The sequence below is a fragment of the Diceros bicornis genome, chromosome 7 (assembly GCF_020826845.1).
Source record: "Diceros bicornis minor isolate mBicDic1 chromosome 7, mDicBic1.mat.cur, whole genome shotgun sequence".
In the NCBI taxonomy this organism is placed as follows: domain Eukaryota; kingdom Metazoa; phylum Chordata; class Mammalia; order Perissodactyla; family Rhinocerotidae; genus Diceros; species Diceros bicornis.
The window spans coordinates 57,086,085-57,109,679 of record NC_080746.1 but is presented as its reverse complement, the minus strand read 5'-3'; the positions used below and the strand labels follow the sequence as shown (position 1 = coordinate 57,109,679).

The 23,595-nt window shown below is 39.6% G+C and overlaps 1 protein-coding gene across 1 annotated transcript in view; it reads left to right on the top strand.

Annotated features, from left to right (window-relative positions):
• Positions 1-20,957: 20,957 nt before the first annotated feature.
• The window catches only part of MRPL48 (mitochondrial ribosomal protein L48), a 55,555-nt gene continuing 52,917 nt past the window's right edge, over positions 20,958-23,595 (top strand). The window contains exon 1 of the mRNA XM_058545638.1: positions 20,958-21,071. Coding sequence (XP_058401621.1) covers positions 21,051-21,071 — 21 coding nt within the window. The 5' untranslated portion in view covers positions 20,958-21,050. The remainder of the gene's footprint in view (positions 21,072-23,595) is intronic.

Below are 23,595 nucleotides of genomic sequence, written 5' to 3'. Positions count from 1 at the left end.
ATAACCATACAATGGAATATTATTCAGCCATAAAAAGGAATTAAATGCTGATACAAGTAACAACATGGATGAACCTCAAAAACATTATGCTCAGAAGCCAGACACAAAAGACCACATACTATAGCCTTTTCTTTTTGGGGTGATGAAATGATCTGGAATTAGATAGTGGTGATTGCTGCACGACATTGTGAATATAGTACAAATGGTTGAATTGTATACTTTCGAAGGGTGAATGTTATTGTCTCTGAATTATATCTCAGTATAAAAGTAAAAATAAATAATTACCAATACTTTATGTTATGTACAAGCATTGTCACAGGTATGGTTTCTTCTTTTTCATCCTGGTTGAAGATGGGGTGAAAAAGTAGTTTTAATGTTGATGCTAACTGGATGTTTATGTTAAATGTTCATGTTTCTGGGAAAGCCAAAACTATGGAGACAGTAAAAGGATCAGTGGATGCCAGGGGTTCGGGGAAAGGGAGGGTTGAATAGGTGATTTTTAGGGCAGTGAAATTACTCTTTATGATACTATAATGGTGGATACCATTTATATATTTATAATTTATATATTTATAATTTATATATGTATAATACCAGTCATTATACATTTGCCCAAATCCATAAAATTTACAACACCAAGAGTGAACCTTAATGTAAACTATGGTCTTTGAGTGACAATAATGTGTCAATGTAGGTTCATAAATACTAAAAATGTACCACCCTGGTGGGGAATATTGATAATGGGGGAGGCTATGTATGTGTTGGGGCAGGAGATATATGGGAAATCTCTGTACTTTCCTCTCAATTTTGCTATGAGCTTAAAACTGCTCTAGAAAATAAAGTCTATTAAAAAATAACAGTACAACAAATACCCATGAACCTATTCCCAACTCTCTGTACATTGTTTAATGTGTTTCAACATTTATTATGGACAAATGAAACACATGGCAATGTGCTTTGTGCTGAAGAGACAAGAGAGAAAATATAGCATGGGTGTGAACTTCATACAAACGCTTAAACAAATTCTCTGTTATTTGATTCCCCATACCTATTACCGCTGAATTACTATACACTTTAGGAGGTAAAGTGAGGATATTTTTGTAATCCCAAAATCTGTTTAGCTGTCAGCAACAAAATACAAAGAAAATTTCTAATGAGATTTCTAAGTCCTTTGCTAAATCTCTTCCCTCTACACACTCTCAACATTGTATATTAAAAATGTACAATAAACAAGCAATTATTTGTTTATTTGATAATTAGTAAATTGACAATTTATTATCCAATCAACGAGGTGCTTGTGTGGGGGTATCTTAACATTTATTCTGCCACTGAGGAGCTTACAATGAAGTTGAAGAGGAAAAACATATGAAAAGTTAAATAATAAACATTTGAACAACACTTCAAAACAATAAATAGAGATATCACAAAGCATTGCATGACCAATTGCTGAATAAAGTACAAAGGCTATTACTGCTGTAAGAGATTAGAGGAGAGAGAAGTTACCTCATGGTGCATTATGTTTATGACAAGGGTGAAATCTCAGCTGCGTCTTGGCATACTGGCAGAATTTGAGTAGATGGAAGGGGAGGAGAAAAAGGTAAAGGTACTGAAATTTGTATAAAAATATTGTAATAACTACAAAGAATCAGTGTCAATATATATCTTCAAGTTTCCTGAAAATTATTACTATTAGGACTCTCTCTTTGGGTTGAAAATGCCAGAATTGGGTGGTAGAGTCAGGCTGAAAATTCTCATTATTTTTATCAGTAAAAGCAAGAAGTTTCCATACCATTGATCCTAAAATCTGTCTTCCTGGCTTCACCTGACATACTAATTGTTGTTTTTGTTGCCCAGATCTGAGACTATCAAGGTCAGTGTGCAAACAGTCTTTCCATAGGAGGCTTGCAAGAACATCTGTATTGCAGCTGTAGTCCAATAGAGACAACAGAGATGGCACCAGGGTTGACATGTGCCCTTTGTCCACACTCCACTGTAGTCTGATGAGGAAAAAAGAAAAAAAACCATAGGTTGTTTTCTATGTTATCCGTTTACTGACATTATCAATTAGGAATCTTTCAGCTGGAAGAAACAGAAAACCCAACTCTAAATAGTTTAAACAATAGGACAAATCACATAAAGAAGTCCCAAGCTATGACAGCTTCAGAGGTGGTTAATTTCCACCCAACAATGTCTGCAAGGACCAGGTTCTTCTGTCTTTCTGCTCCGCTTTCCTCATTGACTTTGCCCTTAGATACTAGTTTCCCCAATAATGACAAGATGGCTCTCATAGTTCAAGTTGACACATCTAGACACTATGAAGTCCAAAGAAAGAAGTTGCATCTATATATCTATATTTATGAGTGGAAAACTTTCCCCAAAATCTCCCCAGCAGACTCCCCATTACATCTAATTAGCCAGAATTTCTCCATATACCCATCCTAAATCTGTCACTGGCAAGAGAAATGGGATTACTAGGACAAATACAAAAGTATATGGCTGCGTGGAGGGAGATGGATTATTATAATAAAATTGTGATTTTGTTATAAGGAGGAAAAGATGAAAATGACATTTGGCAGCCCACCACCCCTGTTCTCTACACTAACCAACAGTTCAGTTTCGAGTATGCTTTGCCTCAAACATTCATTTGTTCATTTAATTCATTCTACAAATACATTTGCCTATGGTATACCAAGCACCCGGCTTTCCTACTGGAAAGACAAAACAGAAAAAGATTTGGTCCCTGCTCTTGAGTTTACATCAATCTCCTAATGAGACAGACATGTAAAAACAAAACAAAACAGAAAAAACACATAAGTTAGAATAACGTAAGTAATAGAGATGCTCTACTAAAACTCTATTTAACTTACAAGATCTGCTAAGAAGAGTACAATATGGTCTATAGACATCAGAGATCATGTATATATTTCATCTTCATCCACCACTTCAAAACTTAATAAGGTATGGGTGAAACTTAATTCCCTCCTTCAAGACAAACAGGATTTATCTGCTAATTTGATGAGTTTTCTATTTTCATTTTATTATAGCCAGAGCCCAAGAGAAGAACCACTATTGATGAGTCCTTTTACTACTCTACTATACCAGTCTGGAGCTCAGGGCACAAGTCTGAGCTGGAAATAGAGATTTTGGAGTCATCAGCTTACAAGCGGCAGTTGTAATCATACGGATGAATGTGATCACCTAAGTAGGGTGTAGGCTGAGAGGTCAGGACAGAACCCTATGGAAGAGCAAAATTTAAAGTCAGACAGAGAAAGTAATCTGTGAAGAAATACCAGAAAGTTAGGAGGAAAACCAGGAGAAAGTGGTGACCAGGAAGAAGGGAAGACAAAGTGTCAAAAGGAAAGATATGGTCAGCAGTGCCAAATGCATCAGAGCAGTTACCTAAATTGTGGACTGAAAATAGTTCTTTGAATCTGTTCTCAAAAGGTGAGTGACTGCAAATGAGCACAGGGATCTGTTAAAGGCAATAGAAATGTCCTAAAATTGAATTGTGATGATGACTGCACAATTCTGCAAATTTACTAAAAAACACTGAATTGTCACTTAAAACGAGTGACTTTTATCATATGTAAATTATACCTCAACAAAGTTTTTTTGTGTGTGTGTGAAGAAGCTCAGCCCTGAGCTAACATGCATGCCAATCCGCCCCCCCTCCTTTTTTTTTTTTTTTTGCTGAGGAAGACTGGCACTGGGCTAACGTCCGTGCCCATCTTCCTCCACTTTATATAGGACACCGCCACAGCACGGCCTGATAAGCGGTGCATTCATGGCCTGATAAGCAGTGCATTAATGCGCGCCCAGGATCCAAACCAGGGCCGCCAACAGCGGAGCTCGCACTTAGCCCCTAAGCGCGCCGTGGGGCCGGCCTCCAACAAAGTTTTTTTTCAAGGGTCACTGGTGGCCCGAGTCAGAGAAGTTTCAATGGAGTGAGGAGGACAGAAGCTGGATTTGGGTTTAGGAGGAAACAGGAGATTAAGAAATGGAGACAAGAAGTGAAGACTTTCATTTAAGGAATTTGGTTCTAAAGAGAAAGAAAGAAAAAAAAATGTAGCAACTGAAGAGGCATATAAGGTCAAGAAAGAGAGGAAGAGTAAGTTCAGTTTTAGACGTATTCCCTTTGAAGTAAGAAACCAAACAGCTAGAGGTAGATAATTATTATTTTTTGTTTTAGAAGTAGGAATTGCAGCAGATTGCTTAGTACAAGATTCCACAGTAGGCAGACGTAAGGTTGAAGCTGGAAAGAGAGCAACACAGCTGATAAAGTTCTCCTCTTTGGTCTCTAGGCAAACTCCTTTTCCTGGAATTACTGAGCTCAGAGAATATCTGTAGGGCTTATTCATCTCTATCAGCTCCCAGTCGTATAAATATCAACTGATTCTTCAGTATATACACTGAAGAAAATCTCTCCAATCTCCCTTTTCCATTTCTTCATTATCAGGATTTTTTTCCTAATATTTCAGCCAAATCTCTCCTTTCATAATTGAGTGCTTTCAACTCTTCATTTAAGAAAAAATGTTGTGTGCTGTTGTGCTTTCTGTTGTTAGCATTTACAAGGTCACCAGGTGTCCTCCAAAAATATTGGACCACATCTCTGACTCCTCTAGCCTTGATTTCTCCATAAGAATTAAATGATGTCTGTAAAGCATTTAGCACAGTCTCTGCACAGAGAAAGAACTCAATAAATAGTTATTATCATTTGGAAAGAGAGAGAGAGATGGAAAAAATGTTTCAGTAGAGATGTCACTCTCTCCCTCCTCGGGATATCATCCCTTTTATTTTATTTGATAGAAAACTTAACCTTAGCATCTGAACTACTGACTCATTTTACTTAAACTCATACGTTAGAGAATGGAATTACTCACTTGCAAAACACTTCATCAGTGGCAAAGGGGTCACAGGGTTCTTTTAAGTACCATCTTAAGTGTTTGTTTAGGGATCATTAAATGTCATTAAATTCTTAACAGATGGCAAAACCAAAAGCTCAAGTATAATAAACAACTATTGATTAAATGTCTATGACAAATTAAGATAAAGCAAGTTTGAAATTATAATGAAAAAAGAGCATTTAAGTGTCTAATTTTCTAATTTTTCACTTGACTGTACAGAGAGTTAAAATATTGGACAGTCTTGTTCAATACCAGGTACTTATGTTTTGGTAGCAATAAACAGGCAAAAGCCATGCTGATTCCAAGACAGAGCTTTACTACAGAGGAAAAACTCCATTGTTCTCACAAATACAAATACCTGGAAGGGATCAATACTCAAAATTCAAAGAAACAAACTACACAGAGATTCACAATCAGCTCTATATAGTAATATTATTATACATGTAGTTTTCGTTTGCTTACATATAGTTTCAGTGTCCTGCCTTGTATCTTCCGATATTATAAACTTCTTGAGGACATACATTTTACCTTCAGTTTGGTCTACAAAACTTAGCCCAATGTTTACTCTAGTGGTGTTCAATAAATGCATATTGAATTGAAATAGTTAATACATAATATTGTTGTATTATGGATTGGGTTGCCAGACAAAATACAGGATGCCAAATTAAATTTGAATTTAAAATTTTGTATTCAAATTTAACCAGGCATCCTTGTTTTTATTTGCTAAATCTGGCAACTCTAATTATGAGTAACTTTTAGTGAGAAATCAGATCTTGCAGTCCCACAGACTCCTAATCTGAAAACTTTAGAGCCAAGTGATCTCACATGCTCACCTGAGAGACTGAACTAGAAAACACATTGTAGTATAATGGTCTGATTTCATAGGGAGGACAAAGTAAAATACTCACTATAATTCTTTGCAGATATTTTGGGAAGGAGCCAAGGAGATTATTATTAGGCCTTTTTTATGTTCCTGAGAAGAGATATGCTCTGAAGGTACAAAAATCATATTTATACACTTTTCTTTCAGGTTTGTTTATTTTTAAAGCCAATTCTGATAGAAGATTGGCTCAAGAGGTGAGAAGGTTGGTGGAAAGATTTGAAAGAGGGAGATACTATAATTGGCAATTTCTCCACATATAAAATTAAATTTTGAGTGAATGCAGCTTATATTTTGGACAGAAATTTTAAAATTTCCAAAAGTAAAAGCTTCCATATTCTTTTTTAAAGCACAACGTGTGAATGACCCCACCACCATTACCACCTAAGAATTCCTCCCACCTACTCTTGTGATTTCTAATTAATTGCTTTCTATCCCAAATCTTATAGTCTTGAAGGAAAAAAAAATGATGCTATTTGAAAATGTCCAGAAATGAATTTGATGGGGAAGCATTGGTATTACAGATACACTACATTCATCTTGACTTGGATACATAATAGAAGGACTAGCTTTGTGCAAGCCCTAACAGAGTGCACCACATAAATCTCAGCGAAAGGGAAATTCCTAATATTTACTTTACAAATTAATGGATACCATAAGAATAAAGACCCTAACAGACCTAAAGTCCTCTGTAGATATTTGTTGAATAAAATGATTTTAAACTTCAGACGTATGTGCCCATATTTTTATTTTTTTCCAAGTTTTTAAAAGAGCCAAATTTTGCATGGGCATTTCTATTAATGTACATGGGTGGAAAAAAAAATTTAAGTGAAATTGACATTTTGGCTCTTAGCTTCAGTAGGGAGCCACTCAGGTAACTCAGCCAGTAAAGATTTAGATTTCTAAAATCCTATTATCCCAGGCCATGAATTAAAGGGCCATTCTGTAAAACTTATGTCCTGAAGTAAGCTAGGATCTTGTTTGTTTCTTTATCAAAGACATCAACTTTCATTTGTCTGTTTGTGTAATACCAACCTCCAAATTATCCAATTAGAGTTGTCTACCGTCATAATAATTTGAACTATAAATACAACCTTCTCTGTTTATTCTAGGAGCAAAGTTGTTCTGAAGGTTCTACTCTGTTTTAATATTGAAGGTAAAACTCCACTCAATGACTTAAAAAAGTGTGTGTGTCTGTGTGTGTGTTTTAATCGTTGGCTGCGAATAGAACTCTGGATTTTGGTCCCAGTGGCCATTAACTTCCAGTGACCTTGAGCCCTCAAGATTTGCCCCCTATAGGCTTCAATTTCTCCATCTGTAAAATGAGATGGGACACATGACTTTGGATTTGGCAATAGTTTCCTAAATATGACACCAAAAGCACAGGCAACAGAAGAAAAAATAGATAAATTGGACTTGGCTAAAACTAAAAATTTGTGCATCAAAGGATGCTATCGAGGGGGTGAAAAGATAATCTGCAGAATAGGAGAAAATGTTTGCTAATTGTTTATCTGATAAGAGTTTAATATTTAGAATATATAAAGAACTCCTATAATTCAACAGTTCGAAAATGGGCAAAGGACTTGAATAAAAATTTCTCCAGAGAAGATATTCAAATGACCAAAAGCACATGAAAAGAATCTCAGACATCATTAGTCATTAGGGAAATACAAACCAAAACTATAATTTCACACCTACTAGGATGACTACAAAAAATAAAAATTGGAAAATAAGTATTGGTGAGCATGTAGAGAAACTAGAACCCTCATACTTTGCTGGTGGGAATGTAAAATGGTGCTGTGGAAAACAGTATGGCAGTTCCTCAAAAAGTTAAAACACAGAATTACCATATGACCCAGCAATTCCACTCCTAAGTATATACTCAAAAGAATTAGAAGGAGGGAATCAACAAATACTTGTATGGGAGTCTTCACAGTAGCATTATTCACAATAGCCAAAAGGTAGAAAAGAGCCAAGTGTCCATCAAGTGATGAATGGATAAACAAATTATAGTAAATCCATACAATGGAATATTACTCAGCCATAAAACAGAATGAAGTACTGATGCATGCTACAACATACATGAACCTTGAAAATATTATGCAAAGTGAAATAAGCCAGACACAAAAGGACAAATATTGCATGATTCCACTCACATGAAATATCTAATATCTAATATAGGCAAATTCAAAGAGACTGAAAGTAGATTACAGATTATCAGGGGCTCCTGGACAGGGTTAACAGAGAGTTATTGCTCTGTTGGAAATAAATAATGGTGATAGTTGCACAACATAGTAAATGTAATTAATGCCACTGAATTGTACACTTAAAAACAGTTAAAATGGAAAATTCTGTTATATACATTTTACTACGATTTTTAAAAAGTAAAAAAAAAAAGAGAGAGAGATGGGCCTAGGACCCCATGATCTCTAAGTAGGGTGGCTATAAGTTCCAGAACAGTCCATCCTTATGACTGTTGTGCCAATCATAATTATTTATAGTATCCTCTTAGGCTGTCAAAGTTGTCTCAGCTTGAACAATAAATTATATGGTCACCCTATCGCTAAGGATCTCTGATTGTCAGTGGTTCTGAGATCCTAAGGCACGGGCATTAGGACCTTGGAAAGGTTTTGTGATGACATCACCTCTGGAAAACTAAAACCCACGGGCCTCCAGGGAACTGGAGACTGCGCCGGAGACGTCTGCACTTCGTACAAACGCCCCGCTCCCAAGTAGCAAACCATTCTTTCCATTGGGTCCCGATAGCCCGCAACTAAGGAGAAACACTGGGAAGCTACAGCGCAGGCTGAAAGAGCCAACGGCTCCCACCCTCCTAAACCTGGCCACACTCAGCATGGCCTCCCCGGTTGAGGTGGGGGAGGCACCGCCCCACCTCTCGCAGGCCCCAGAAAGGCGGGCCCTAGGAGCCAAACGAGCTTCAGCGGACCAATGGGGAGAGGCAAGGGGCGGGGACTCCCCAGGGGCGTCGGCAGTGGGCGGTGAGGGTGGCTTGGGCCAGGCGGGCCTTGCTGGCGTATTGCGGCTGCCACGTTATTCCCAGTGTTTGTGGCTGGATTTTGCTCGGTAGGGTGCCGCCGTCAGCGCTTCCGGGTTGAACTCAAACTGAGCTGATCAGTCCCCACCCTATCCAGTGCTTGTCCCTCCGCTTCAAAGCCAGCCCAAGTCAAAACCCGGCTGGCCCCTCCCTCTCCATTGAGATGACTCATCTCTGTATCCCAACTGTGAGTTAGATTGGCGGCGTCAGGTGTGGCCTGATACATTTGAACTTAAAACTGTTATTATAAAAATACATGCATAATTTAGAAAATTGGGAAAAGCATAATGAAAATAAAAATGATTTATTATCCCACCAACCAGGAACAATCATGATTAACTTTTGTCATTCTTCCTTTTTTTTTTCTATTTCTAACACAACTAGGACAATGCTGTATGAAGTTATGTATTGTTTGTTACATACTAAGTATTTTTCTTTGTCATTTTAATTGAATGTATAGCATAAAGTATTCCATGGATAGATGTGCTGTAATTTTCATATTTCTCCAATGGGCATTTAAACACTTGGAATATTAAGTGAATAGTCGACTGGAGGTGGGGCAGGTAAAGCAGGAAAGCGAAGAACTGGCTAGTCCACAATTTGATCTTCCCTTTGTAAAGTTGTTCCACAAGAATTAGCTTAGAGCCTTTAGAGACTTTACAGTCTTAGAGTTCTAGAGTATAACAATCTTGAGAAACTCAGAATCATAATGTCTTGGGGTAAGGGCCTCTGAAGAAACAAGTCCAGCCTTTCACCAAATGTAGGAGTATCTAACAATCAGAGCCTTCTCAAAATTCGGGTCCTACACTTAGAATGTCACCTCTTTCCAGATGTAGTCAGTCTCTCTCCTGGGTCAAAATGGCTCTAACAAGTTTTCACAGACTGGTCAAGAAATGTTAGGACTGGGCCGGTCCCATGGCTTAGCAGTTAAGTGCACGCCCTCCGCTGCTGGCGACCGGGGTTCGGGTCCCGGGCGCGCACTGACGCACTGCTTCTCCTGCCATGCTGAGGCCGCGTCCCACATACAGCAACTAGAAGGAAGTGCAGCTATGACATACAACTATCTACTGGGGTTTGGGGGAAAAAATAAATAAAATTATAAAAAAAAAAAAAAAAAAGAAATGTTAGGACTTCCAGCCCCAACTTCTTCCTATCTAGGAGCTTTCCTAGGTATCTAAATGCTGCTTGTCTTGCACTACAGTTTCTAATTAGGCAGATAAGCAGGATAGGGAAGGGAGAGTGTTCCATGGATTTATGCACTTATTTATTTGATGGGAGAGAAATAAATTTTGGTCTCTTTTGGTCTCTTCCATGAGGGAAGAGGGACTGACTGCTCAGGGGCTCTGTAATAATGATAAATAGGCCTGAATGTGGGTCTTCAACTAACAATCATCAAATGAGATAATGTTGAGTGGTAGTGGTTGGATGAACAGAGCACTGGGCTCGAAGACTAAAAACCTGGGTCTACTTTCTAATTATGTGATGTTGAGCAAGTCACTTCAACTCTCTGAGTCTTAATTTCCTCATCTTATGATGAGGATACGAGTCCTTTCCTTGCTTCATAAGACTGTGGTGAAGAACAATTGAGAAAATGTCTGTGAAGGTATTTAAGAAAAAACAAGGCACTGTGGGGCTGTTATTATTATTACTGGATGGCATAAAATTTTTTAAAAGACAGTTTTGGAACTTTTGAAGAATCATTATAATTCAGAAAATTGGGAGAGAGATGTGGCAAAAGTTAAGTGGTGTAGTAACTCCCCAAGGCCTATATGGCCAAGCATATAGGGGAATCTTTCATGAGGTCAGTGACCGCTTCTTATGCCATGACAGCATTATCAACTCGGGGTGACTTCTGTTTTACTCTGAAGAATTTGCTTCTTTGGCTTAGAAGGAACAGAGTTATCTCAAGTGATTTCGGGTGGAGATTTGTTGAGCATTTCATTGTAAGCATATACTTGCTGGAGGCCCCTCAAATGCTGAGCAATGCAGTTTCAGGAAAAGTTGGGATTCAGGAAGAAAGAGTGGTTCTCAATTCAGGAGGGGACTAGGGACCACAATAGCGTTGGAAGGTCTGGCTTCCTCTTAGCCAGACTTGAAGAATACTCTGTTCACTTAGATTGAACCTTAGTTTCCTCATCTGTGAAATGGAAATAACAATAGAATTGTTCTCTAACTGGGTTACTGCCTAACTATGGCAGAATAATGGAAGCCAAGACCATTAGAGATGAAAGGGCCTTAGGAATTTTATATATAAATATAAATGGATAAAAGGGGAGTTATTCTAATTAAAGCAGAAGTTAGGAGTTTTGGAGGGCAGCCCCATCTACTTGACCTTTCCCTTGATCTTAGAGCTCCTAGTCCACCACCCTCATTGTACAGGTTTGGAGACTGAGGCCTAGAGAGAAGAAGTGACTTGCTCCAGGTCACATAATGGTAGTGCTGGGACTTGAACCCAGATTTCTTGAATCCCAGTATGGTGTATAAGCTTCTTCCTAAAACATGATAAGAGTATGTATAAAAGGCTGAGATTGTCAAGAATAAAAGTATTAAGACTCCAAAGGATAAATAGGTAACAGACAGGAACAGGCAATACATGAAATACAACTGGATAACAAAGCATGGGGAAAAGATTCGATCAGACTAACAGAAAATAAAAATGAAAACTATGTGGCCCAGCCCTGTGGTGTAGCGGTTAAGTGCGTGCGCTCCGCTGCTGGCGGCCGGGGTTCAGATCCTGGGCGCGCACCGATGCACTACTTGTCAGGCCATGCTGTGGCGGCGTCCCACATAAAGCGGAGGAAGATGGGCACGGATGTTAGCTCAGGGCCAGTCTTCCTCAGCAAAAAAGAGGAGGATTGGTATGGATGTTAGCTCAGGGCTGATCTTCCTCACAAAAAAAAAGAGAAAACTATGCAATTTATAAACTATAAAATTTGTGACGATTTTTGATATGCAATTTTTCACTTACCAAATTTGGAAGGTTTTCAAATATTTAATATTCAATGCTTATGAAGGTGTGGTAAAACAGTAAATTCAAAGAAATACAGCCATAGCAATTTGGCAAAATATATCAAAAGCCTCAAAATTAATCTATCTAGAGTTAATTCTGCTTCTTATGATAGCTATCATAAGCAAGTAATTTTAACATGAAAATTTAGTATAATCTGTAATATTAAAAGTAAGCAACTTGAGATCCAATGAGATGTCTTTATAATAGGATATTAAGCAGCTACAAAATGATATTTGCAATGAATTTTTAATAAACTAGGGAATAGTTTGTCATAATATACTGGGAAGAAAACTGCCTCTAAAATTGGATGCAGACTATATTAAAACTATTTGTAAAAAACATGGATGAAAGAGAAATGTAACGAAATACTAACATATTGGCTATCTTTGGGTGGTGTCAATTTGTTTTGTTTTTACTTTTCTGTCCTGTCCAAATGTTTTTAGTAAGTATGCCCCCCTCTTTTTTTTTTTTTTCCTGAGAAAAGGCTCTCAGAGACTCCAATAGGAGTAGCTTATCGTGAGGACCATTTAAATGTTGATTAGCAAACCTTGGGGCCAAGGGCATTAGTCTTCTTCAGCAAGCCCAATGTTGGACAAATATTTTCTGGTGCCTCCGATGTGTACGTGCTGTAAAGATGTGCAGAGAAACACAATGCTGAATCAGACAAGGATTCTAAAATCAAGAAGTACGGTCTGGTGGTCAGACAAAACATGTCTGTAAATAACTATAATACAAATGATAAAGTCCATAAGGGTGGTGTAGGAAAATATGTTGAACAGAGTTATCAGGGTAATAGAAGAAATGGGTATGTGAATAGGAGTGGTTGGAATGGTAAATGGAATGGTAAAATGGAGATAGATCACTAGAGCTATGAATGCCAAGGTAAGGAGTATGTTGTTAAATTGGAGGGCTGTAAGTACTAGTGAAGGTTTTGTTTTGATTTATTTTGTTTTTAAAATCATGATCTCCATGATACGTGCTTCAAGAAGGCTGCTTTTGGAAATAAACTGGAATGGGAATGAGACTGAAAGCTGATAGATCAGTTCAGAAGCCAGCACAATAGTTTAGGTGAGAGACAGTGAAAGTGGACCTTGGGAAGTAGATGTGGATGGAAAGAGGAGGAGGCATTCAAATAAAGACACGGAAAGGATAGTTGGAGATGAAGGTTAGAAGCTCCTATCTCAGTAGGTCAAAGAGGTATTACTATCTTTTGAGGAATTTATTTCAAAATCGGCCTCCACATCATGATTTTGTCAAATCTGCATCTGTGTCTCCTAATGCCAAACTGCCAGACAGGAGAATTACACTAGAGGCTATGAGTAGTTTGCTAGAGTGAAATTATGGTTTCTCAGTTTCTGTTTTTCAGTACACATGTGATATCTGGGGCTTGGGCAGCAGGAACACAAAGGATTCTTCCTAGTCCATAAGATAAGTTTTTCTTACGACGAGTAATGCTGTAAGCTACAAAAGGTGGTTTAGTGCAGGCAAACCAGAAAGACATGGAAGGAGGGGGAGAGGATGGCCTCTCAGGTGTCCAAGTATCCCAGTATCCCTGAACTGGAGGAGCTTTGTGCACTAGGTACTCTCCCAGCATCCCAGTGCTGGAGGCTGGGCTGGACCAACCTGAACACAGGTTCTGGGCTTCTAGAAAGATTCTTTTTTTTTTTTTAATTTTATTTATTTATTTTTTTCCCCCCAAAGCCCCAGTAGATAGTTGTACGTCATAGTTACACAGCCTTCTACTTGCTGTACGTGGGACACGGCCTCAGCGTGGCCGGAGATGCGGCGCGTCGCTGTGCGCCTGGGATCCGAACCCGGGCTGCCAGCAGCAGAGTGCACGCACTTAACCGCTAAGCCACGGGGCCAGCCCTGGGCTTCTAGAAAGATTCTTGACTGAGTTGCATACCTACCTGCTTAGTGAGTGGTTCTTTGCACCCTCTTCCTCCTTTCTTAAGGGCTTCTATGACCTCACTAAACACTTGAGCTTCCCTCTTGCAGCCTCTTTCATCATCTTTTTTCCATCTCTCCAGGGTTAGGTAATCCCCACTCACTTGGCGCAGCCCTGCGCAAGCAGAAAACTCCTGGTAAAGTACAGGCTGGGGAATCAGCACCACCCCTTTCTGGCTTTTCTTAGGTAGCCAGCTCTCTTTCACCTCTAGCCTTTGGTCTTTTTTTTTTTTTCTTTTAAGTATGATTTTCTTTGTACCAAAACCACACCAAAAAATAGAAGCAGAAAAGTCCTACTGGAGCTAAAATAGTTTTCAATCGGAGGTAGCTTAATGCATATATTTTTACTTAAGCTATAAATTAGAGCTCTTTGGCACCCTTGGGAAATTTTTTATAATAGGTACCACAGAGTTATTACTTTGAAGGAAGTTTAACCTGAGCTCACACATATTCTTTTAAAGGGCCTCCCTTTATGCCCTCTTGTTCCCTAAGGCTTTCTCTGATGTGGCTGTGCTGAGAACTAGAGCAAGTTTTTTTTAAAAAGGCTTTTAAAGAAGGCTGGCTTGTAAAAATAAAGCCAGAAAAGCAAAGTTCCTCCATTCTTTTTTCGTGCTGCAAGATCTTGGAAAAATCTAAAATCCATAATTACATCTAGGAACACTGAAATAGTCACTCATTCATTATTTCATTCAACATTTATTGGAGCCTCATCATGTTCTATGACCTGTGCCAAATTCTGGGGATACAAAGAAAAATGAAAAATGTGCCTTTAAGAATCTGCTGCACAGGACTAAGTATAAGATGAAGTGGACAAAGACTGGGAGACATCTGTCTGGAGAGGGAGGAGAAATTTACAGGGCTGAAGAAGTTGGTGCTTCAGTGCATTTAGCCTCCCTTCTTATCTAGGAAACGACTGGCTTCATTGTTAGTTCCTCAGTTAAGTTGCTTGTGGCCCAAATTCACGTATGCTGTGTAAATGTCAATTCACCAAATGCTGGTTTGAAGTTTAGGGTTGGCAATGGGAGGATCTCAGAGCTTCTGGTTTGCTTTTGCTGTTGTCACCCACAGAAGGGACTTCCAGAGCTAAAAATTCATTGTCATTATCCTGTTTTTGTCATATACAAGTTGTTTAAGCTTAGGCAAGCCACTTACCTTCTTCCTTTCACTTTTGTCATCTACGAAGTGAGAAAACATACCCATCATCCTACCTTTGATAAGATTGCATAATGTTCATGTAAGTGGTTTGGAAAGTACAAAATAATAAACACAATAATATTGGTGTTAATCTTCGAGGTGGAAAAAAAGAATACTCCTTTAAAAATGCTCACAATCTAGTGGGAAAGATAACGTGTGAACAAATAGTTACAATACACTGCCTTGAGGGCAGGCAAAATAAGCTATGCAAGTACAATGGAGGGACCACACCATTCCTGTAAAATAGATGCAAGAGGCTAAAAAGGAAAGGTAACATTTGACTTGTGTCTTGAAAGAGGAGTAGGAGTTTCCCAGGTGAATGAGTAAAGAAAGGTCGTTTCAGCAGAGGGAATTGCAGGTACAAAGGCAGAGAGATGTGGTAGAGTATATCATGATTGAAGAATTATAGAAATTTATTTTGATTGGGGAGTAATATTTGTGTTGAAAAGGGTGGGAAATACGTTTAGATAAGTAGGCAGGAGCTGGAGAGTAAAAGGACTTGGTATGTCGTATTCAGGAGTTTGGACTTGATCCTATAGACTATTATAGAGAACCACTAGCTATATGTGGCTATTTCCATTTAAATTTAAATCAATTAAAATTAAATTAAATTATAATCCAGTTCGTGGGTTGCACTGGTCACATTTCAAGTGCTCAATAGCTACATGTGGTTGATAGCTACAATATTAGACAGAGCAGATATAGAATATTTATATATTTACAGAAAGTTCTGTTGGACAGCACTGCTATAGGCATTGTGTGGGGAGCATTAAACGTCCTTGGCCAAGGAAGTGACATGGTCATATTTGTGTTTAGAAATATCACTCTGATGGCAGCATTAAGAATGGCTTGGAGGAGAGGGAGAGAGGGATTTGCAAATCATTTTTAAAGTAAAGTGATCACAAATTACTATTTGGTTCTGTCTTCCTTAGCCCTACAGTGTTAGCTGCCTCTCTTCCAATATCCACTCATCATGAAGGCAAAACTATCCAGAATTTAGGCCTAAAGGATTTACTTCAGGCAGCCTTTACAGCAGCATTCAAATGTTCCACCTCTTTTCTTCTATTTCTCCCACTGCGGAGGTCAGGAGGGATTTGGTGAGCCTCAGTCTGCTTCCCACTCTAGGCTGACGGCCAAAGGGGCTTCTGGGAAACAAAGAAAGGGGTAGTAGCAGGTCACATGCCTGGGAGAATGGGAAACTGGCTTATCTGCCACCTATTTGTAGACTGATTCTCAGACTGATACTATCTCAGATTATAACTCAAAAGGGCCTTTACTGCCCATATTTAATCAGTCACCAAATCCTGCCCATTATATCTCCTTAAAAACCTCTCATATTGATTCCTCTCCATCTCTATCAGTGCCTTAACTTAGGCCCTCCCCTTTCTCACTTAAATTACTCCCTTAGTCTTCTGGCTGGACTCGTCGGCCCCATTCTCTCCTCCACTATTCCACTCCTCACTGGCTTCCGACTGGTCAATGCCTCCCCAAGCCTTTGGCCTGGAATTTAACAATTTGACTCTATTCTGCCTCTCTCTTTTGTTGTCTCACCACTTTTTTCTCTATATCTACATTTCAACCAAACTTGAAGTCCCCCAGGCATTCACCACTCTCTCTTTTTCAAACTACACAGTGTGTAAATGGTAGAGGCAGGACTGAATCTGAACCCATATTCTATGCACATTTTCCCATCCTTATGTTTCTACTATGCCGCTTGTGAAAGTGCAGACAAAAAATGCCATTATAGAGATGGGTCATAGGAGAAAAAAGAGAAAGAAGAGGAAGAAGCTTTCAATTCAGTTCACCAGGCACATATTACCATGGGCCAGGCCCTGGACTAGATACTGAAGATTCAAAGATGAATAAGGTAGATGGGCCGGCCCCGTGGCTTAGCGGTTAAGTGCGCGCGCTCCGCTGCTGGCGGCCCGGGTTCGGATCCCAGGCGCGTACAGATGCACCGCTTCTCCGGCCATGCTGGGGCCGCGTCCCACATACAGCAACTAGAAGGCTGTGCAACTATGACATACAACTATCTACTGGGGCTTTGGGGGGAAAATAAATAAAATCTTTAAAAAAAAAAAACAAAGATGAATAAGGTGGAGACATAAGGATGAGTTACCTTGAGCAACTCATAGTCTACAGAAGGATGAAGCAACAAGACAGGAGCCTTGTTGCTTGGACAGTGGCCTGTGTTGAGCTGTTTTGGTTTCCTCAAGGGAGTCTTAGTTTTTAGAGGCTGGAGACAAAATAAGTCAGAGAAGCTAGAGAATAATGGATATATAAGTATTTCTGGTCACATCTGTGTGAAAGTGTCCTTCTGGGAAGTTCAGTAAGCTCATATTCCTTTTTAACACCTGAGATCATCAGCAGGACTTGGCAACAATAATATCCATTCCAGTACACTCATGGATATGGCTAAGGTGTCTTTACATCCATCTATGTCGATTTCGCCTCCTTTTTGGGTCCTAGATTCCTGACCTGTACAGTATTATAGTTGTCTTGGGAATCCTTGTACTTTGATACACAGAACTGATTGTCCCCTTCTTCCTTCTTTTCCGTCTTCCCTTCAGCTTCTTCCCTCCTCAGAGGGTATGAACAACACAAAGATGAATTTGTATCTTACCAGATTGCATTTACCTAGACAAGACAAGGAAAGAAACTCTCTGGCCTAGCCAACCTGCCCTTTTGGAAGCCTGTAGTCACAGTCCTATGGAGCAGATGGAGCACAGGCACTGAAATCAGACAGCTCATCACTTACAATGTGACTTATGTTAACTAGGTAACTTCTTGCTGCCTCTGTTCCTCATCTATGAAATGAGTATAATGATTCTGAGCTTCACAGGGTTATGGGGAAGATTGAATCAACCTATATACCTGAAATGAGCTGACTTTGCACAAACTAAGAACTTTATAGATTTTTTTTTCCTATTTAAAAATTCACTTCTGGGTCGGCCCCGTGGCTTAGCGGTTAAGTGTGCGCGCTCCGCTGCTGGCGGCCGGGGTTCGGATCCTGGGCGCGCACCGACGCACCGCTTCTCCGGCCATGCTGAGGCCACGTCCCACATACAGCAACTAGAAGGATGTGCAATTGTGACATACAACTATCTACTAGGGCTTTGGGGGAAAAATAAATAAATAAAATTATAAAAAAATAAAATAAAAATAAAAATTCACTTCTGAAATCCCAACAGCCTTTAGATACCCACGCAGGCAATAACTAGTCACTGTGGTGGAGGAGGTGTGACTTGTCTGCTATTTCTCCAGGCAGAATTAATTGCCATCTCTTGTTGCCCCCAGTACTTTGCACACAATTCTGCTGTTTCATCTACCATACTACGTGTTAACTATTTGTTACTATCTCTTTCCCATATTAGATTGTGGGTTCTTCAAGAACTGAGATCCTGTCTGATTAATTCATTTCAGCATCTAGCACAGGACGTGGAGATCTGACTTCTAACCTCGATTTAAAAGCTGATTGACCCTAAGTGAACTATTCTGACATTCAGTTGTCTCATAAAAATTGATAATAAACATTTTTTACTGAGTGACCACTATGTGCAATGCATTATTGTCAGTGCATCACTTAACTGTGAATTTGTCTCTTTAGATGGTATCTTAGCAACTCTGCCCTAAAGGAGTTAAGGGCTTCCTTTGAGGGACATAGATTTACTAACATAGCCCTTTGTAGTTCCTTGGAATTTCATCTTAGGAAGGATTGATAAAACAATAGGATAAGGGATTTTGGTAGGGTTTCTGACAACAAAGCAAATTCCCTCTCATTGAAGCCCTATACATATTTACCAATTTTTAAAGATTTTATTTATTTATTTATTCCCCCCCCAAAAGCCCCAGTAGATAGTTGTATGTCACAGCTGCACATCCTTCTAGTTGCTGTATGTGGGACGCGGCCTCAGCATGGCTGGAGAAGCGGTGCGTCGGTGCGCGCCGGGGATCCAAACCCAGGCAGCCAGCAGCGGAGCGCGTGCACTTAACCGCCAAGCCACGGGGCCGGCCCATATTTACCAATTTTTACACTTTTTACTTGCTAAAAACAATAATTATAATAACAAAAACAGTAGCAGCAGCAATAATAATAACAGCAACAATAAAAATAACTGCATATTTGTTATTTCACTTGACGTTATGTGACCATGTACTCCCTTCATACACAGAGTTTATGTGTATATCTCTGTAACTGGAATTCCTCATTCTCTATAATCGTCTGTTTGAGACTTGGCCTCTGTATTAATCTCTATGAGCCACTTTTAAAAAATTGTACATATTTAAAGTGTACAATATGATGATTTGATATACATAGTGAAATGATTACTACAGTCAAACTAGTTAACATATCTCCTCACATAGTTATCATTTTTGTGTATGATGAAAGCACCTAAAATCTTCTGTCTTAGCATATTTCCAGTACTCAATGCAGTATTATTAACTATAGTCATCATGCTGTACATTATATCTCTAGACTTATTCATCCTCCATTACTGGAACTTTGTATCCTTTGACCAACATCTCTTTATCCTCCCCGACCCAACCGTGGTAACCACCATTCTATACTCTGCTTCTATGAGTTTGACTATTTTAGATTCCACACATAAGTGAGATCATGGAGTATTTGTCTTTCTGTGCCTGACATTTCATTTAGCCTAATGTCCTCCAGGTTCATCCATGTTGTCACAAATGACAGGATTTCCTTCTTTTTAAAGGCTGGTGTAATATTCCATTATATACATATGCTGTTTATACTGTTTTTCGTAATGGCTGTACCAATTTACATTCCCACCAACAGTATGCAAGGGTTCCCTTTTCTCTACATCTTCTCCAACATTGTTATCTTTTGTCTTTTTGATAATAGCCATTCTAACAGGTGTGTGGTGATATCTCATTGTGGTTTTGTTTTGCATTTCCCTGATGAGTAATGATGTTGAGCATCTTTTCATATATCTGTTGGCCATTTGTATGTCTTCTTTTGAGAAATGTCCATTCAGGTCCTTTGCCCATTTTTAAATCAGGTTATTTGTTTTCTTGCTATTGAGTTGAGTTCCTTATATATTTTGGATATTAACCCTTGATCAGATGTATGATTTGCAAATATTTTCTCCCATTCTGTAGGTTGTCTCTTCACTCTGTTGATTGTTTCCTTTGCTGCACAGAAGGCTTTTAGTTTGATGCAATTCTCTATGAGCCACGTAAGGGCAGAGACCATGTAATGTCCATCTCTGTGTTCCCACAGTTCAATCAAAGGACTGGCACAAAGTCATGCTAAGTAAATGGTTGATGTGTGTAAAATAAGTAAATGAATGTGTGCAGTGACATTATTGTCTCATGTGAGAAGGGGTGTGTCAGCAGGAAAACACTTTGCATAAAGAGACTGAGTTTGAAACTCAGCTCTGCCTCAGTCGGTTGGCCTGGGACAACTCTCTTAACCTCTTGCAATATCCTTATAAGTAAAATCGAGCGAAAATATTTCACTAACAGGCTTGTTACGAGGAATAAATTAAGTGATGCTCTGAGCATAATGCATTGCACATAGTGATCACGCAATAGAAGGTAGTTATCAATTTTTATGAGGCAGTTGAATGTCAGAAAGGCTCACTTAGGATCATTCAGCTTTTAAATCAAGGTTAGAAGTCAGATCTCCACGTCCTGTGCTAGATGTTGGAAGGAATTAATCAGACAGGATCTCAGTCCTTGAGGAATTCACTGTTAAATATGGGAAAGAGCTGATAATTAATACATAGTAGGGTAGATGAAATAGCAGAATTGTGTGCAAAGTATTAGGACAACACAGAGATGACAATTAATTCTGCCTGGAGAAATAGCAGTGAAGGTGATACCAGAGCTGTAGTAAGGGCGGAGTCTGAGGGGATTTCTAGAAAGAGTCTCAGAAGCTGCCGGAACCAAGATACTGCGGGAGCTGAGTGAGTCTCGGTCGGATATTGTTACTGAACGCGATCGAGGCCGTTCCGTCAGTGTTTTCAGACGCCCAGGGATCGCGGCCGCTTGGGCCAGTCTTCAGCTTGCACAATTACAGGCTGCAGCGAAAGGATGATCGGAGCTCTGGAAAAGGTAACGCAGGTTCCACGCACGCTGGGCGCGGGGGAGGTGGTGGGAGTGCAGAGCCAGGAGGTGGTGGCGCGGCTATCACCGCCTCTGCAGACATCCGGGTATGAGACACTGGCGAGAACAAGGCTCTTCCCGGCAGCACGTGCGGCGCCTGGTAGTCAGAGGGTGGCGCTCCCTCCTCTCCGCCCCAGGCAGTCTCGGCCGCGCTCACCCGCGCGCCACGCCCCCTCCGCTCGCTGCCCTCGCCGCCCTTTGGCCCGGAAAGAGAAGAGCGCCACAATTGGGAATCACGGCGCCAGGATGGGTCCAGATAATCTGTGTGACCTTGAGCAGGTCATTTTATTTTTGCGTTGTCATCAACTTCCAGAATTTTTTCTAAGAATGCCATTTTGACTTGAACTGATTGGGATGGGAGGCTACTTGACGATAAGGGAAGGGTAGTAATAAACTACGTTTTTACTTACAAAACCTTAAGTGACCATAATGAAACCGTCTGAACCACCATAAATGCATTCTTTGGCCTTCCTTGGCCTCTTAACAGATTTCAGTTGTGCTCTTCCAGTTGTACCATGCTGCTTAGAATAATAACTTATTTTTAGCAATTTATGTTAAAATTTTATTTTAGGCATTAATTGTAGAGACTGTATCTTCCCCGATACATGGATCAGCATGATCATTGCTGCTCATGGATCTACTAGTATTTACCTTGGGGCAGTCCCTGAATGTCTCTAGGTTTGCTTCCTTAAGGGCCCAAACCTCACTTCACCCTTTATGAAATAACTCACTGTTGTTCATCTTAGCCAAATTGTGAGAATTTGGCCAGATCTGGTGAAAGGATAATAGGAAAAGAAAAATTAAAGTTTCAAAATTTCATTGTTAAAGATGGTCAGATTGGTGAATGACTCCACGCTTCTGCTCTGTTTGCCCTGATTCTGAGGAATGCTGAAAGGGAGGGATCATTTTTCAAGGAATACTGTTTTCAATCGTTCTGTACTCCAGGAGAGCCCATGGAAGTCTGTCATTAGTCTGTCACCTAAAAATACAAGGGCATAGAGGGCTCTCCAATTCGGACGGCACTGTTCCCTTCCAGACTCCCGTATTGCTGACTTTACTCTTCCAGTCTGCCCTACTGCTTTGGCCAGTCTCTTCTTCATTTGTCAAATGCTGAATTCCTGATCTTTGATCTCGTGGAGACTTCTCACTAGGAGTGCCCTCATCCTTCTCACCACCTATCCAAATGCTCCATCCTTCAAGATCCAGCTCAGTTCTCATCTTTTCCATAAAACCTTTCTGACCACTCCGGCTAAAGTGTGTGTTTATTTTCTGAACTCTTAGCTAGTATTATCTTTTGGCACCTAATCATATGCGGTCTTGTGACCATCCTCGTGTCAGCCTGTCTAGAAGTGTCAGTTAATATTTAGTGTTTATAAGTAAAACCCATGGGATTTGCATCAGAACTGGGTTTTATCTCTTGCTAGCTATATGACCTATAGTGGGTTATTTGACCTCTCTGTGCTTCAGTTTCATATTTGTAAAATGCAGGTGGTGATGCCCACCATATGGAATTGTTCTAAAGATTATAGAAGATAATGTAAATAAGAGTACTTTATAAGGTATGAAAGACTATACAAGTAGCAATATTGATATTATTCTACAGTTAATAAACTGCATTCATTTGCATAATTTCATTTGATCTTCACAATATTATGGGATAATCCTGGCAGGCACAACAGATGAGGAAACAGAAGCTACTGGCACAGTGTCTGGTACATAATAGGTTCTCAAATGTGCTACTGAATACCTGAATGAATGAATCCCTTGCTTGTAGGTCAACAGCCTCTAAAGTGGTGGTACTGAGACCAGAGCCTAGATTTTCTACCCCTCCTAAGACCCCACTGCCTTTTGTTTTCTGAGTATTTCACATCTCTCTAATTTGGTAATAATCTTGGCTTTCCTCATCTGTGAAATGAGGAATGAAAACCTTCCTTGATCTTCCCAGTTGTCAATCCTTCTTTGTGACCTATACAGCCCATTATACTGATCTCATATTTGCAATGTAATAAATAATTTGCTCATCTACTTTCCTCACTAGAAAGATTTGAGGGTAGGCAACTGTATTTTCTTCATGTCTGTATGTACCCAGCCTACAGTGTAGTTGGCTTAAAGTAGGTACCTGATAAATATTGAATGAATAATTGAATGAACAGATGTTGACCTTACATGGTAAGTACATGGTAGAGCATGGTAGAGGAACTAAAACTGCAAACTCTTAGCTCAGTGCTCTTTGCTTGGGACCCTAAGAAGTTTTTAGCTTATAATCATCTCAAATTTTAGATGAGTGAGAAGGCCAGCTTTACTGGAATAAAACTAGAGCTCTAAAAATAGAATCACATACCTCTTTGGGTCGACAGAAGTAGTAGAGCAGGGTGGATCCAGTTAAGACACTAATGATGATATTCATCAGACCCCAGAAAACATATTGATTGATCAAGATGGCAGGATGATGTCTGTGGAAGTCAGAATGCAC